Source organism: Salvelinus fontinalis, chromosome 31 (assembly GCF_029448725.1).
Source record: "Salvelinus fontinalis isolate EN_2023a chromosome 31, ASM2944872v1, whole genome shotgun sequence".
Taxonomy (NCBI): Eukaryota; Metazoa; Chordata; class Actinopteri; order Salmoniformes; family Salmonidae; genus Salvelinus; species Salvelinus fontinalis.
This window is the reverse complement of record NC_074695.1, coordinates 22,276,088-22,289,849: the sequence shown is the minus strand read 5'-3', so window position 1 is coordinate 22,289,849 and position 13,762 is coordinate 22,276,088. Positions and strand designations below refer to the sequence as shown.

At 45.2% G+C, this 13,762-nt stretch overlaps 1 protein-coding gene across 1 annotated transcript in view; it reads left to right on the top strand.

Annotated features, from left to right (window-relative positions):
• Nucleotides 1–581: 581 nt before the first annotated feature.
• LOC129829824 (plexin-A2-like) overlaps nt 582–13,762 on the top strand; it is a gene marked incomplete at its 5' end in the record, with an annotated part of 38,155 nt that continues 24,974 nt past the window's right edge. The window contains 2 exon segments of the mRNA XM_055891759.1: nt 582–685; nt 7,905–8,004. Of these exon segments, the coding sequence (XP_055747734.1) occupies nt 582–685; nt 7,905–8,004 (204 nt within the window).

Below are 13,762 nucleotides of genomic sequence, written 5' to 3'. Positions count from 1 at the left end.
GGGCGGGCGCCGTCTCTCTGGTCTCCTAACCTAGCGGGGAACACAGAGTGCTCTCTGTCTGTGTCTGCAGAACAGAACGGCACAACGAATGGCTGTGGATACGGCTTCATTTGGATAATGTGTTTTCTCAAGAGTCCTTTGGAAGCTTGTGACGTCTGTGTGCCTCTCCTCTCCTCAGTGATACCAAGGCAAATGAAGACGCAGTCAGAGAATAGCTTAATGGTTTTGGACTCATCTTGCTTGAAGAAGTAATGGCTATTATAGCAGTCTTGGTAACACCCTTAGAGACAAACAGATAGAATTGTCAATCTCTTTAAACAGTAGAAGAGTGTTGTTTAGTCATTTGAATTGATTATACTGTAGGTAACTCAGCTCACACCACATAAAAAAGGCATTACTGTAAGATGCAAAGGCTTCAATAGTGAATGGATAACACAGACTAGAGAATATGTGTGTATGTTCTTGTGCACACTATGTGTGTGTGTTTGTGCACGTGCATAGGTGCGTGTGTGTGTTGGTGTGTGTGATTGTGTTTCTGGCTGAGTGACTGACGCAGAATCTCTTCTCTCTGGTCCCGTCAGAGTGGCGTCAGGGGCGGATGGCCCGCGTGGTGCTGCAGGATGAGGACATCACCACCAAGATAGAGAACGACTGGAAGAGACTCAACACACTCATGCACTACCAGGTACAGTGAACTGATCTATGTTACGTATATCTAGACTCAACACACTCATTGATTACCAGGTAGGGTTATCCCATCTACATCAAGTTTATATTACAGTCTGTTATGGTACAGGATCTATGTATGTCTCTCTCTGGAGGTGATGGGATTCAGCTGCATTATGAACGCCCATTCTATACAGTAGATTATGGAAATTCAATGTATAGACGTTTATAGAAGTTAAATGACCCAAGCCCACTCAAGTGTACTGTAGGGGAAATGTAATGTTCAGACTCCTGACTTTGAGACGTTGAATCCTCCTCCTCATTAGAATTCACTAGTCTGGTTTGATCTGATCTGCATGACTCACATAGAGTAGAGGACAATTATTCTGCAGGTGGTGGCCGGATAGAGAGAGAGAGGGGGGGGGGGAGAGAGAGAGAGAGCAGACCTCCCTGAAGAAATACAGCTCAGTATTCGCTCTCTCTCTCTTTCTCCCTCCACCTCTCTCTCATTCCCTTCTCTCTCCATCCCTCACTCTCCCTCTCTCCCTCCACCTCTCTTTCATTCCTTTCTCTCTCTCTCTCTCTCTCTTCCTCCATCTCTCTCTCATTCCCTTTTCTCTCTCTCCATCCACCTCTCTCTCATTCCCTTCTCTCTCTCTATCTCTCTCTCTCTCTCCACCTCTCTCTCATTCACTCATTCCCTTCTCTCTCTCTCTCCTTCCAACTCTCTCTCTGTTTCTCTCTCTCACCCTCCACCCCTCTCTCTCTCCTTCCAACTCTCTAATTCCCTTCTTGCTCTCTCTTTCTTTCTCTCTCTCCTTCCACCTCTTTCTCTTTCCATCATTCTCACTCCTCTGAGGCCCTCTACTCCTGCTATCTATATTTCATCTGCCTCTGCTCAGGGACTAGGCTGTCCTTTACCTGTTACCATGGCAATTAGCCCTGCCTCAACCTTGCTGAAGTTCCCCGCCACCTTAATGTCTAAAAGAGAGAGAGAAAGAGAGGAGAAAGAGTGAGAGTGAGCGAGGGACAGAAAGGGAGAGAGAGAGAGAGAGAGCGAGATGGGAGAAAGAGTGAGCGAGAGAGAGAGGGGCGAATGAGAGAAAGGGGAGAAAAAGAGAGACGGAAGAAAGAGTGAGAGAGAGTGAGGGAGAAAGAGAAGTAGAGAGGGCAGTCTTCTCCAGAGCACATGAGTCTTTCAGCAGTACAGAGGGTCAGCACGTTCCCATTACTCAGACAGGGAGACCATCTGCCCAGAGCTCCCGACTGCAGCCTGTAGAACCTACAGCCCTGCAGCCAGGCTGAGGTCGGTTGGTCGGTCGGTGTGTGTGTGTGTGTGTGTGTGTGTGTGTGTGTGTGTGTGTGTGTGTGTGTGTGTGTGTGTGTGTGTGTGTGTGTGTGTGTGTGTGTGTGTGTGTGTGTGTGTGTGTGTGTGTGTGTGTGTGTGTGTGTGTGTGGGGGGGGGGGGGGGGGGGGGGGGGGGGGGTCAGGGAGGATGGGAAGGGTTGCTGGGGCTGCAGCCTTACTAGAGGCCCTCTCTTTCAGACCTGCTGCCCCAGAGGAGGAGAAGAGAGAGATAGAATAATTTACAAGGTGTCAGGGTTATTAGATGTGACATGTCGTAGTGTCCTTCATTGAGGACTTGGTCCCCTGCTGATTTACTGTCTTTAACCCCTCTGTCTCCTTCCCTAGTCCTCTCTTTCCTTTCTATCTCACTCTTCCACTTTCTTTTCCTCTAACCTTCTACCTACTTCCTCCCTCCGCAGCCCTGTCGCCCACAGATAGTGAGCACTGAGCAGTCTCACCTTCTATCTCTCTCTCTCTCTCCCCCGCTACCTCACCCTCTCAGCAGTCACAACCTCTCTCTCTCCCCCGGAGCTCCGGTGCTCTCCGAGTCACACCGAGACTGTCTAAGTCTCTCTGAGTCTCTGGGGTAGCCTGTAATCCTTGATGGAAGAAGTGCAATATGTTAACTTCCATCTCTCTGTTGTTGTTCTGTTGCTTTGTGTCCCTCTCTGTTTCCTTCATGGGAGACGCTGCAGGGCACAACAACACACACACACATGCATAGAGACAAGAAAGTACGGGGAGAAAGTACGGGGGAAGAGAGTAGATGGTGAGGTGAGGAGAGGTGAGGAGAGGAGAGGAGTGGGGAGAGAAGAGGTGAGGAGAGGTGAGGAGAGGAGAGGAGGTGAGGAGAGAAGAGGTGAGGAGAGTAGAGGTGAGGAGAGGAGGTGAGAGGTGAGGAGAGGTGAGGAGAGGAGGTGAGAGGTGAGGAGAGATGAGGTGAGGAGAGATGAGGTGAGGAGAGGAGGTGAGGAGAGAAGAGGTGAGGTGAGGTGAGGAGAGGTGAGGTGAGGAGAAGAGAGAAGGTGAGGAGAGAAGAGGTGAGGAGAGGAGGTAAGAGGCAAGGGGAGGTGAGGAGGAATTTAGAATGTAGACTGAACTGCTGTGAAAATATAATAACATATAAAGTGTTCTGGCAGCCAGGAGAGCACAAAGCCACCCCCCCATTATACTAATAATATAACCTAAGACAGGTGTGTGTGTGGGGGGGGGGGGGGGGGGGGGGGGGGCACCTGGCACAAAGAGAGAGCCCAACTCATTAATCCCCAGAGTGAGAGAATAGAGAGAGATGGAGAAGTGTGTGTGTGTGTGTGTGTGAGATATTTTGACATTCAGATTTACACTGCACCCCTGTGACTCTGCTAATTCTCACACGTTGAAGAGGGACCCGGCTGAGATGCATTAGAATTCATGGAACTCCTATCAACCAGGGATACTCTGCTATTTATTTGCCCTATCACATGGGAGATGATCGTGTACATACCCTGGTTATGGAAATACACACCACCTCCTCGCCCTCAGCTCCTGCAACTGAAATGAACAGAACAGAAAATGCATTTAAATTGAGACTGTACAGTAGCATCTTTATTCAGTAGCTACCTTTGCAAGTTTGAGCTCATGGGAACTGAATTAATCTCTAGACCCCCCCCCCCCCCACACACACACACACACACACACACACACATATTGTCGGCCAGAGCAGAGGAGATAATAGGTTGATGAGATAGGAGCCTGGCTGATTGGTGATTTTAATCTCTCTGTTGATTAGTCTTCCTCCTTGTCAAAGCCCTGCTCTTACTCTCTCTATCTCCTAACCTTAAACCTCTTCCTCCCTCTCCTCCTTTCTTTTCATCAACCCAGCTCTTCCTCTGTCTCCCTCTGTATCCCCCCTCCTCTCTTTTCATCAGCCCAGCTCTTCCTCTGTCTCCCTCTGTATCCCCCCTCCTCTCTTTTCATCAGCCCAGCTCTTCCTCTGTCTCCCTCTGTATCCCCCCTCCTCTCTTTTCATCAGCCCAGCTCTTCCTCTTTCTCCCTCTGTATCCCCCCTCCTCTCTTTTCATCAGCCCAGCTCTTCCTCTGTCTGCCTCTGTATCCCCCCTCCTCTCTTTTCATCAGCCCAGCTCTTCCTCTGTCTCCCTCTGTATCCCCCTCCTCTCTTTTCATCAGCCCAGCTCTTCCTCTGTCTCCCTCTGTATCCCCCCTCCTCTCTTTCCATCAGCCCAGCTCTTCCTCTGTCTCCCTCTGTATCCCCCCTCCTCTCTTTTCATCAGCCCAGCTCTTCCTCTCTCTCCATCTGTATCCCCCCTCCTCTCTTTTCATCAGCGCAGCTCTTCCTCTGTCTCCCTCTGTATCCCGCCTCCTCTCTTTTCATCAGCCCAGCTCTTACTTTTAGCACTTTATCTCCCTGATTTGAGTCAGATTTACTTTCTACTTACCTTGGTTTTATCTCTCGCCTGCCAGGGGTGCAGCTAGAAATGTGATGAAGGAAATGTCTCCATGAAAGGCCTTGTCCCTATCCTCTTGCAGTGTAGTTGTCTGAACTAGGCCAAGACATTATTAGAGCCCTGTCACTGTGCCTCCATTCTGACCTTGTGTTGTCCTACTGCTGTTGTGTTGTGGAGGAACCGACATGACTTCACCTGGAGCTTCAGTTCCACACTTCCCCGACAGAGAACCTGCACTGGGACGTTTGGGGATATTTTAGACAAACCCAGACAGACACAACAGATAGTTGGATATATGATCATTTCCTACAATTTTTATATATCTTTCCGTCAATCTGATTCTTTGTGGCGGCTCATCCCTTGTTATCATCTGAACAAACAATGCCCCGCAGGCAGACTTTGAGTTTTAAAATATGTTCCAACAGAAAAGGAAATCTAGATAGAGATTTTTGCAGGCATAGTGAAGAGAGTGTTCCTCTCCTCTCCACAGATTCCTTTGAGCCAAGACAGTTGGTATTGGGTCTAATGACTGGCGGCTGATATTGCAGCAGATTGAGTGATCATTTCTAATGAAAATATCACAGTGGGACTGGACCCTCAACACACAATGTGTCACTTTCATAGTATGCTCTGAGACACTATTTTGTTTGATAAAAACACATTTTAGATCATTTGTTTCATGTAATATACTAATAACCATTTAATTCTTAATAATCTTACGTCTATTTTAAAGTTAAAGACCTATCAGTTAGGTAGTTTTGTGTGACTAAGCTACAGCCCAGTACAATCTGTGATAGATAGTCATCCTAAACTGGGCTTCCAGGGGATCAGGTGGCCTGGGGGTCAGGAGATGAGAGATAGAGGTGGGTGGGTGGGGGGTGGTGGGGGGGCTGTTTGATGGAGGTCTTATCACTGTGTAGTACTGGCCCCTTATCACACCTGCAGGCCACTATCATGCTCACCTCCCTCCCTCCCTGCCCCACACTGTGGATTAGCCCTGAAGGATGGAGGGCGGAGAGGGGGAGGTAGAGAGTCAATGTCCAATCCCTGCCAGAAAGAGAGAGTGTGGGAAGAAATGGTAATGGGGCCTTCCAAGGTGTCACTACTGTCAGAGCTTGTAGGAGTGAGAGAGAGTAGAGGCTTTAGACAAAATGGAGAAGGTTAGGATGGAGAGGGGGAGAGGATAGATTAGGGTTGAGAGGAAGAAGAGTGAGGTCTTCACAATCCAGAGCCGGCGGAAAGAGGTTTCCAAAGAGCATTTTTAATTTCCCTCTAAGAGGGCAGACGGTGTGGCATCAATTTCTGAGAAGAATCCTCCTTAAGCCTATGTCCTTTCAAGTGTCTCTCCAGTGTGGCTATTAGAGTGGGCCCTGTCTGCTGGAGCTGTAGCTAGCTGTGGCCTCTACCCCAACCCTGGCTGTGACCCCAACTAATGGCCTGGTAGAGATTAGTCAGGGAGGGGGGTGGAGAAGAGAGATGAATAGAGAGAGGGGGAAAAGAGATGAGGGGAGAGACACCCCTATAGGTGCATCGTGGGGCCACGTTATTAGCAGTTGAGTAATGGGAGGAGAGGAGAAGGGGAAGAGAGAGAAGAGGAGAAGAGTAGAGAAGAGGAGAGAGTAGAGGTGACCCAGCCAAAGAATTATAGAGGCTAAAGGTCAGGAGGGGTCAGGGGAAAGGAGCTTATTTCTCTCCTCCTATATGACATGAAAATAAATATTTTTCTTTCTTTAAATAGAATCCTAGGTTTTCTTTGAGCCTGTGGCTGCTTGGTGCTTTCACACCTTTGGATGTTTGTCCTTCTTGTTCTCTCACTTCTCTCAAACTCAAATCCATCCACTGGGCTGGCTGCAAATGCCAGAGAAGGCTTCATATAGGAACAATGGTGTATTTATGTGACATTCTTTGTCCATTCAGTTGGAAAGAGTGCACACAAACAGACCTTCACAACTGTGATTAGCAGTGCACTGTAGAGGAAATGTACAGCAAATGAAAGTGGCTTGGTTTAGAACACTAACTTTTAATGCTGTGGCTTGGTGAGACTGCACACAGAGACAGCGGTAGTAAGAGATCCCAGGTTGGAATGATTCTCTTCTGGAGTAGAGCAGACCCATCCTCCTCCTGTATCACCCTACCATATCTCACATCATCCTACCATATCTTACATCACCCTACCATATCTCACATCATCCTACCATATCTCACATCACCCTACCATATCTCACATCATCCTACCATATCTCACATCATCCTACCATATCTTACATCACCCTACCATATCTCACATCATCCTACCATATCTCACATCATCCTACCATATCTTACATTATCCTCCCATACCTCATATCAGCCTCCCATACCTCAAATCCTCCTCCCATGCCTTACATTATTCTCCCATACCTCACGTTATCCTCCCATACCTCACATCATCCTCCCATACCTCAAATCTTCCTCCCATACCTCCCATTAACTTCCCATACCTTACATTATCCTCCCATACCTCACGTTAACCTCCCATACCTCACGTTATCCTCCCATACCTCACGTTATCCTCCCGTACCTCACATCATCCTCCCATACCTCACATCAACCTCCCATACCTTATATTATCCTCCCATACCTCACATTATCATCCCATACCTCACATTATCCTCCCATAATTCCCATTATCATCCCATAACTCACCACCCCATCCCATAACTCACATCCTCCTCCCATACCTGACATCATTCTCCCATACCTCACACCATCCTCCCGTCTTCCTCCATACCTCACATCATCCTCCCATCTTCCTCTCATCATCCTCCCGTATTCCTCCTATCACCCTCCCATACCTCACATTAACCTCCCATACCTCACGTTTGTCTCACTCTCTTTCCCTGTCACTATTATGGCTTTCTCTCTCTCTCTCACTCTCTTATTTTCTCTCTCTCTGAGCTGCTTGGAGGAAGCACCGCCACCACTGCTGTGAGGACAATGAGGCGGAGGTGGTTGTTCGCTAGACGTGCCAGTGGGAAGCCCTCACTCCGTCTTTCTACCCGCTCCCCCTTCCATCCCTCCTTTCCTTATTTCCCTAATGGCTGGGGAGTGATGGGAATAACAATGAGGATGATCTCAAGCACAGTCATCACGGAGGCATTTGAGTGGTTTCTTACAGAGATGGTCTTCAGAGAAATCCCACAGGGCTTTAGAGAGAGTAGAGAAAGAAGCTGAATGGAGAGAACGTGACAGAGTACAGGGATGGAGGGATAGAGGTAGAGAGGGAGGACATTATGTGTCATGTGAGGATGTGTTTGTATATCTTAGAAAGAGACAGAGGGTGACAAATCAGGCTTGCAGATCAATGTGTACTGCATACATTCAACATGTTATCTGTGAGCAGTACACCTGTAGATTGGTGATTGAACATGTTCTCTTATCAAAATGTTCTCTGTTGTGTTGTTGCAGGTGTCTGACCGCTGTGTGGTGGCTCTGGTGCCCAAACAGACCTCTTCCTACAACATCCCCCCGTCAGCCAGCATCTCCAGGACCTCCATCAGCAGATATGGTGAGTACCATTGAACGACATTGAACATTATACATCTCTATGATAAGTACTGTACCGCCTTAGCTCCTCCCTCTGTTGGACCATTTCAAACAAACACCTGTTACATAATAGATTAACATGGGAAGAGGAGGAGGGGTTTGAGATTAAAGTGTTCACTGTGTAAGCCTATGGGAGCAGACCTGATATAAACATTAGACTTTTGGATTAGCTTGTAGACATTTTAGCATACTCTTTTGCCCAGAGCCACAATGTGAGCAACACTAAAACCCTCCTAGCTAAGACCAGCACTGTTTGGATTGTCTATGGTTTGCTGCAGAGGCATAGTGTACCTTACTCTCTTCTCCCGACCGTGTTTGCTGCAGTTTGCCTCAGCCCAGAAACTGCAGGGGTGGCAGAGGGATGGAGAGAAACAGGAACAGAAGGAAATAGAGGGATGAAGGGTGAGGGGGGGAGTAGAGAAGGCCGATGGCAGACATGGAGAGAGGTGTTTGCTTTAACCATCAAGTATAATAATGAGGATGCCAGACTGAGCCTGGAGCCAGGGTATAATAGTCCGACACACACACACACACACACACACACACACACACACACACACACACACACACACACACACACACACACACACACACACACACACACACTGGTGACAGTCACAGCGGTGAGCCACAGGGCGTCCTGTCTGGTCCCATGCCCAACCCCAGACCTAGAGAACCACAGCCAATTATTCACTGTGAATGATGCTTTACACCAATGGGAAGTGAGAACGGAGCGTGGTTGGATAATTATCAGGGCTGGGATTTAATGAGAACCCCCATAGGTTGTTGTCAGTCGCCTGGAGACATGACCAACTGAGCCAAAACAGAAACATCATCCCTCCTCCCTCCCTTTCTTCCACACAAAAGTTAACAGAATGGCACACACACACACACACACACACACACACACACACACACACACACACACACACACACACACACACACACACACACACACACACACACACACACACACAAAGTCACATACGTACACACACACTTCTCTCAACTAATTTATCAATAACATAACCAACAGTGTATATCAAATTACCAACTTAAAATATCTAAACTAGTGGCCAGTGTGGCATACAGTATTATACAGTATTCCGTTCTGAACAGTATTCCGTCCTCAACAGTATACCATCCTGAACAGTAAACCATCCTCAACAGAATTCCATCCTCAACAGTATACCATCCTGAACAGTATTCCATCCTTAACAGTATTCCATCCTGAACAGTATACCATCCTGAACAGTAAACCATCCTCAACAGTATACCATCCTCAACAGTATACCATCCTCAACAGAATTCCATCCTCAACAGTATACCATCCTGAACAGTATTCCATCCTGAACAGTATTCCATCCTGTACAGTAAACCATCCTGAATAGTATACCATCCTCAACAGTATACCATCCTCAACAGTATTCCATTCTCAACAGTATTCCACCCTAAACAGTATACCATCCTGAACAGTATACCATTCTCAACAGTATACCATTATCAACAGTATTCCTTCCTTAACAGTATACCATCCTCAACAGTATTCCATTCTCAACAGTATTCCATCCTAAACAGTATACCATTCTCAACAGTATACCATTCTCAACAGTATACCATCCTGAACAGTTTACCATCCTGAACAGTATTCCATTCTCAACAGTATTCCATCCTAAACAGTATACCATCCTGAACAGTATACCATCCTGAACAGTATGCCATCCTGAACAGTTTACCATCCTGAACAGTATACCATCCTCAACAGTATACCATCCTGAACAGTATACCATTCTCAACAGTATACCATCCTGAACAGTATACCATCCTCAACAGTATTCCATCCTCAACAGTATTCCTTCCTGAACTGTATACCATCCTGAACATTATACCATTCTCAACAGTATACAATCCTGAGCAGTTTACCATCCTGAACAGTATACCATCCTGAACAGTATTCCATTCTCAACAGTATTCCATCCTCAACAGTATACCATCCTGAACAGTATACCATCCTGAACAGTATACCATCCTGAACAGTATACCATCCTGAACAGTATGCCATCCTGAACAGTTTACCATCCTGAACAGTATACCATCCTCAACAGTATACCATCCTGAACAGTATACCATTCTCAACAGTATACCATCCTGAACAGTATACCATCCTCAACAGTATTCCATCCTCAACAGTATTCCTTCCTGAACTGTATACCATCCTGAACATTATACCATTCTCAACAGTATACAATCCTGAGCAGTTTACCATCCTGAACAGTATACCATCCTGAACAGTATTCCATTCTCAACAGTATTCCATCCTCAACAGTATACCATCCTGAACAGTATACCATCCTGAACAGTATACCATCCTGAACAGTATACCATCCTCAACAGTATTCCATCCTCAACAGTATTCCTTCCTGAACTGTATACCATCCTGATCATTATACCATTCTCAACAGTATACCATCCTGAACAGTTTACCATCCTTAACAGTATACCATCCTGAACAATATACCATCCTGAACAGTATACCATCCTGAACAGTATTCCATTCTCAACAGTATTCCATTCTCAACCGTATTCCTTCCTCAACAGTATTCCATCCTTAACAGTATTCCATCCTGAACAGTATTTCTTCCTGAACAGTATACCTTCCTGAACAGTATTCCATCCTGAACAGTATACCATCCTGAACAGTAAACCATCCTCAACAGTATACCATTCTCAACAGTATTCCTTTCTTAACAGTATACCATCCTCAACAGTATTCCATTCTCAACAGTATTCCACCCTAAACAGTATACCATCCTGAACAGTATACCATTCTCAACAGTATACCATTATCAACAGTATTCCTTCCTTAACAGTATACCATCCTCAACAGTATTCCATTCTCAACAGTATTCCATCCTAAACAGTATACCATTCTCAACAGTATACCATTCTCAACAGTATACCATCCTGAACAGTTTACCATCCTGAACAGTATTCCATTCTCAACAGTATTCCATCCTAAACAGTATACCATCCTGAACAGTATACCATTCTCAACAGTATACCATCCTGAACAGTATACCATCCTGAACAGTATTCCATTCTCAACAGTATTCCATCCTCAACAGTATTCCTTCCTGAACTGTATACCATCCTGATCATTATACCATTCTCAACAGTATACCATCCTGAACAGTATACCATTCTCAACAGTATACCATCCTGAACAGTATACCATCCTGAACAGTATTCCATTCGCAACAGTATTCCATTCTCAACCGTATTCCTTCCTGAACAGTATTCCACCCTCAACAGTATTCCATCCTGAACAGTATACCATCCTGAACAGTATACCATCCTGAACAGTATTTCTTCCTGAACAGTATACCTTCCTGAACAGTATTCCATCCTGAACAGTATACCATCCTGAACAGTAAACCATCCTCAACAGTATACCATCCTCAACAGTATACCATCCTCAACAGTATTCCATTCTCAACAGTATTCCTTCCTTAACAGTATACCATCCTGAACAATATACCATCCTGAACAGTATACCATCCTGAACAGTATTCCATTCTCAACAGTATTCCATTCTCAACCGTATTCCTTCCTCAACAGTATTCCATCCTTAACAGTATTCCATCCTGAACAGTATTTCTTCCTGAACAGTATACCTTCCTGAACAGTATTCCATCCTGAACAGTATACCATCCTGAACAGTAAACCATCCTCAACAGGATACCATCCTGAACAGTAAACCATCCTCAACAGTATACCATCCTCAACAGTATACCATCCCCAACAGTATACCATCCCCAACAGTATTCCATCCTGAACAGTATACCATCCTGAACAGTAAACCATCCTCAACAGTATACCATCCTCAACAGTATTCCATTCTCAACAGTATTCCTTCCTTAACAGTAGACCATCCTCAACAGTATTCCATTCTCAACAGTATTCCATCCTAAACAGTATACCATCCTGAACAGTATACCATTCTCAACAGTAGACCATCCTGAACAGTTTACCATCCTGAACAGTATTCCATTCTCAACAGTATTCCATCCTAAACAGTATACCATCCTGAACAGTATACCATTCTCAACAGTATACCATCCTGAACAGTATACCATCCTGAACAGTATTCCATTCTCAACAGTATTCCATCCTCAACAGTATTCCTTCCTGAACTGTATACCATCCTGATCATTATACCATTCTCAACAGTATACCATCCTGAACAGTTTACCATCCTAAACAGTATACCATCCTGAACAGTATACCATTCTCAACAGTAGACCATCCTGAACAGTTTACCATCCTGAACAGTATTCCATTCTCAACAGTATTCCATCCTAAACAGTATACCATCCTGAACAGTATACCATTCTCAACAGTATACCATCCTGAACAGTATACCATCCTGAACAGTATTCCATTCTCAACAGTATTCCATCCTCAACAGTATTCCTTCCTGAACTGTATACCATCCTGATCATTATACCATTCTCAACAGTATACCATCCTGAACAGTTTACCATCCTAAACAGTATACCATCCTGAACAGTATACCATTCTCAACAGTATACCATCCTGAACAGTATACCATCCTGAACAGTATTCCATTCTCAACAGTATTCCATTCTCAACCGTATTCCTTCCTGAACAGTATTCCACCCTCAACAGTATTCCATCCCGAACAGTATACCATCCTGAACAGTATACCATCCTGAACAGTATTTCTTCCTGAACAGTAAACCATCCTCAACAGTATACCATCCTCAACAGTATTCCATTCTCAACAGTATACCATCCGGAACAGTATACCATCCTGAACAGTATACCATCCTGAACAGTATACCATCCTGAACAGTATTTCTTCCTGAACAGTATACCTTCCTGAACAGTATACCTTCCTGAACAGTATTCCATCCTGAACAGTAAACCATCCTCAACAGTATACCATCCTCAACAGTATACCATCCTCAACAGTATACCATCCTCAACAGTATTCCATTCTCAACAGTATTCCTTCCTTAACAGTATACCATCCTGAACAATATACCATCCTGAACAGTATACCATCCTGAACAGTATTCCATTCTCAACAGTATTCCATTCTCAACCGTATTCCTTCCTCAACAGTATTCCATCCTTAACAGTATTCCATCCTGAACAGTATTTCTTCCTGAACAGTATACCTTCCTGAACAGTATTCCATCCTGAACAGTATACCATCCTGAACAGTAAACCATCCTCAACAGTATACCATCCTGAACAGTAAACCATCCTCAACAGTATACCATCCTCAACAGTATACCATCCCCAACAGTATACCATCCCCAACAGTATACCATCCTGAACAGTATACCATCCTGAACAGTATACCATCCTGAACAGTAAACCATCCTCAACAGTATACCATCCTCAACAGTATTCCATTCTCAACAGTATTCCTTCCTTAACAGTAGACCATCCTCAACAGTATTCCATCCTAAACAGTATTCCATCCTAAACAGTATACCATCCTGAACAGTATACCATTCTCAACAGTAGACCATCCTGAACAGTTTACCATCCTGAACAGTATTCCATTCTCAACAGTATTCCATCCTAAACAGTATACCATCCTGAACAGTATACCATTCTCAACAGTATACCATCCTGAACAGTATACCATCCTGAACAGTATTCCATTCTCAACAGTATTCCATCCT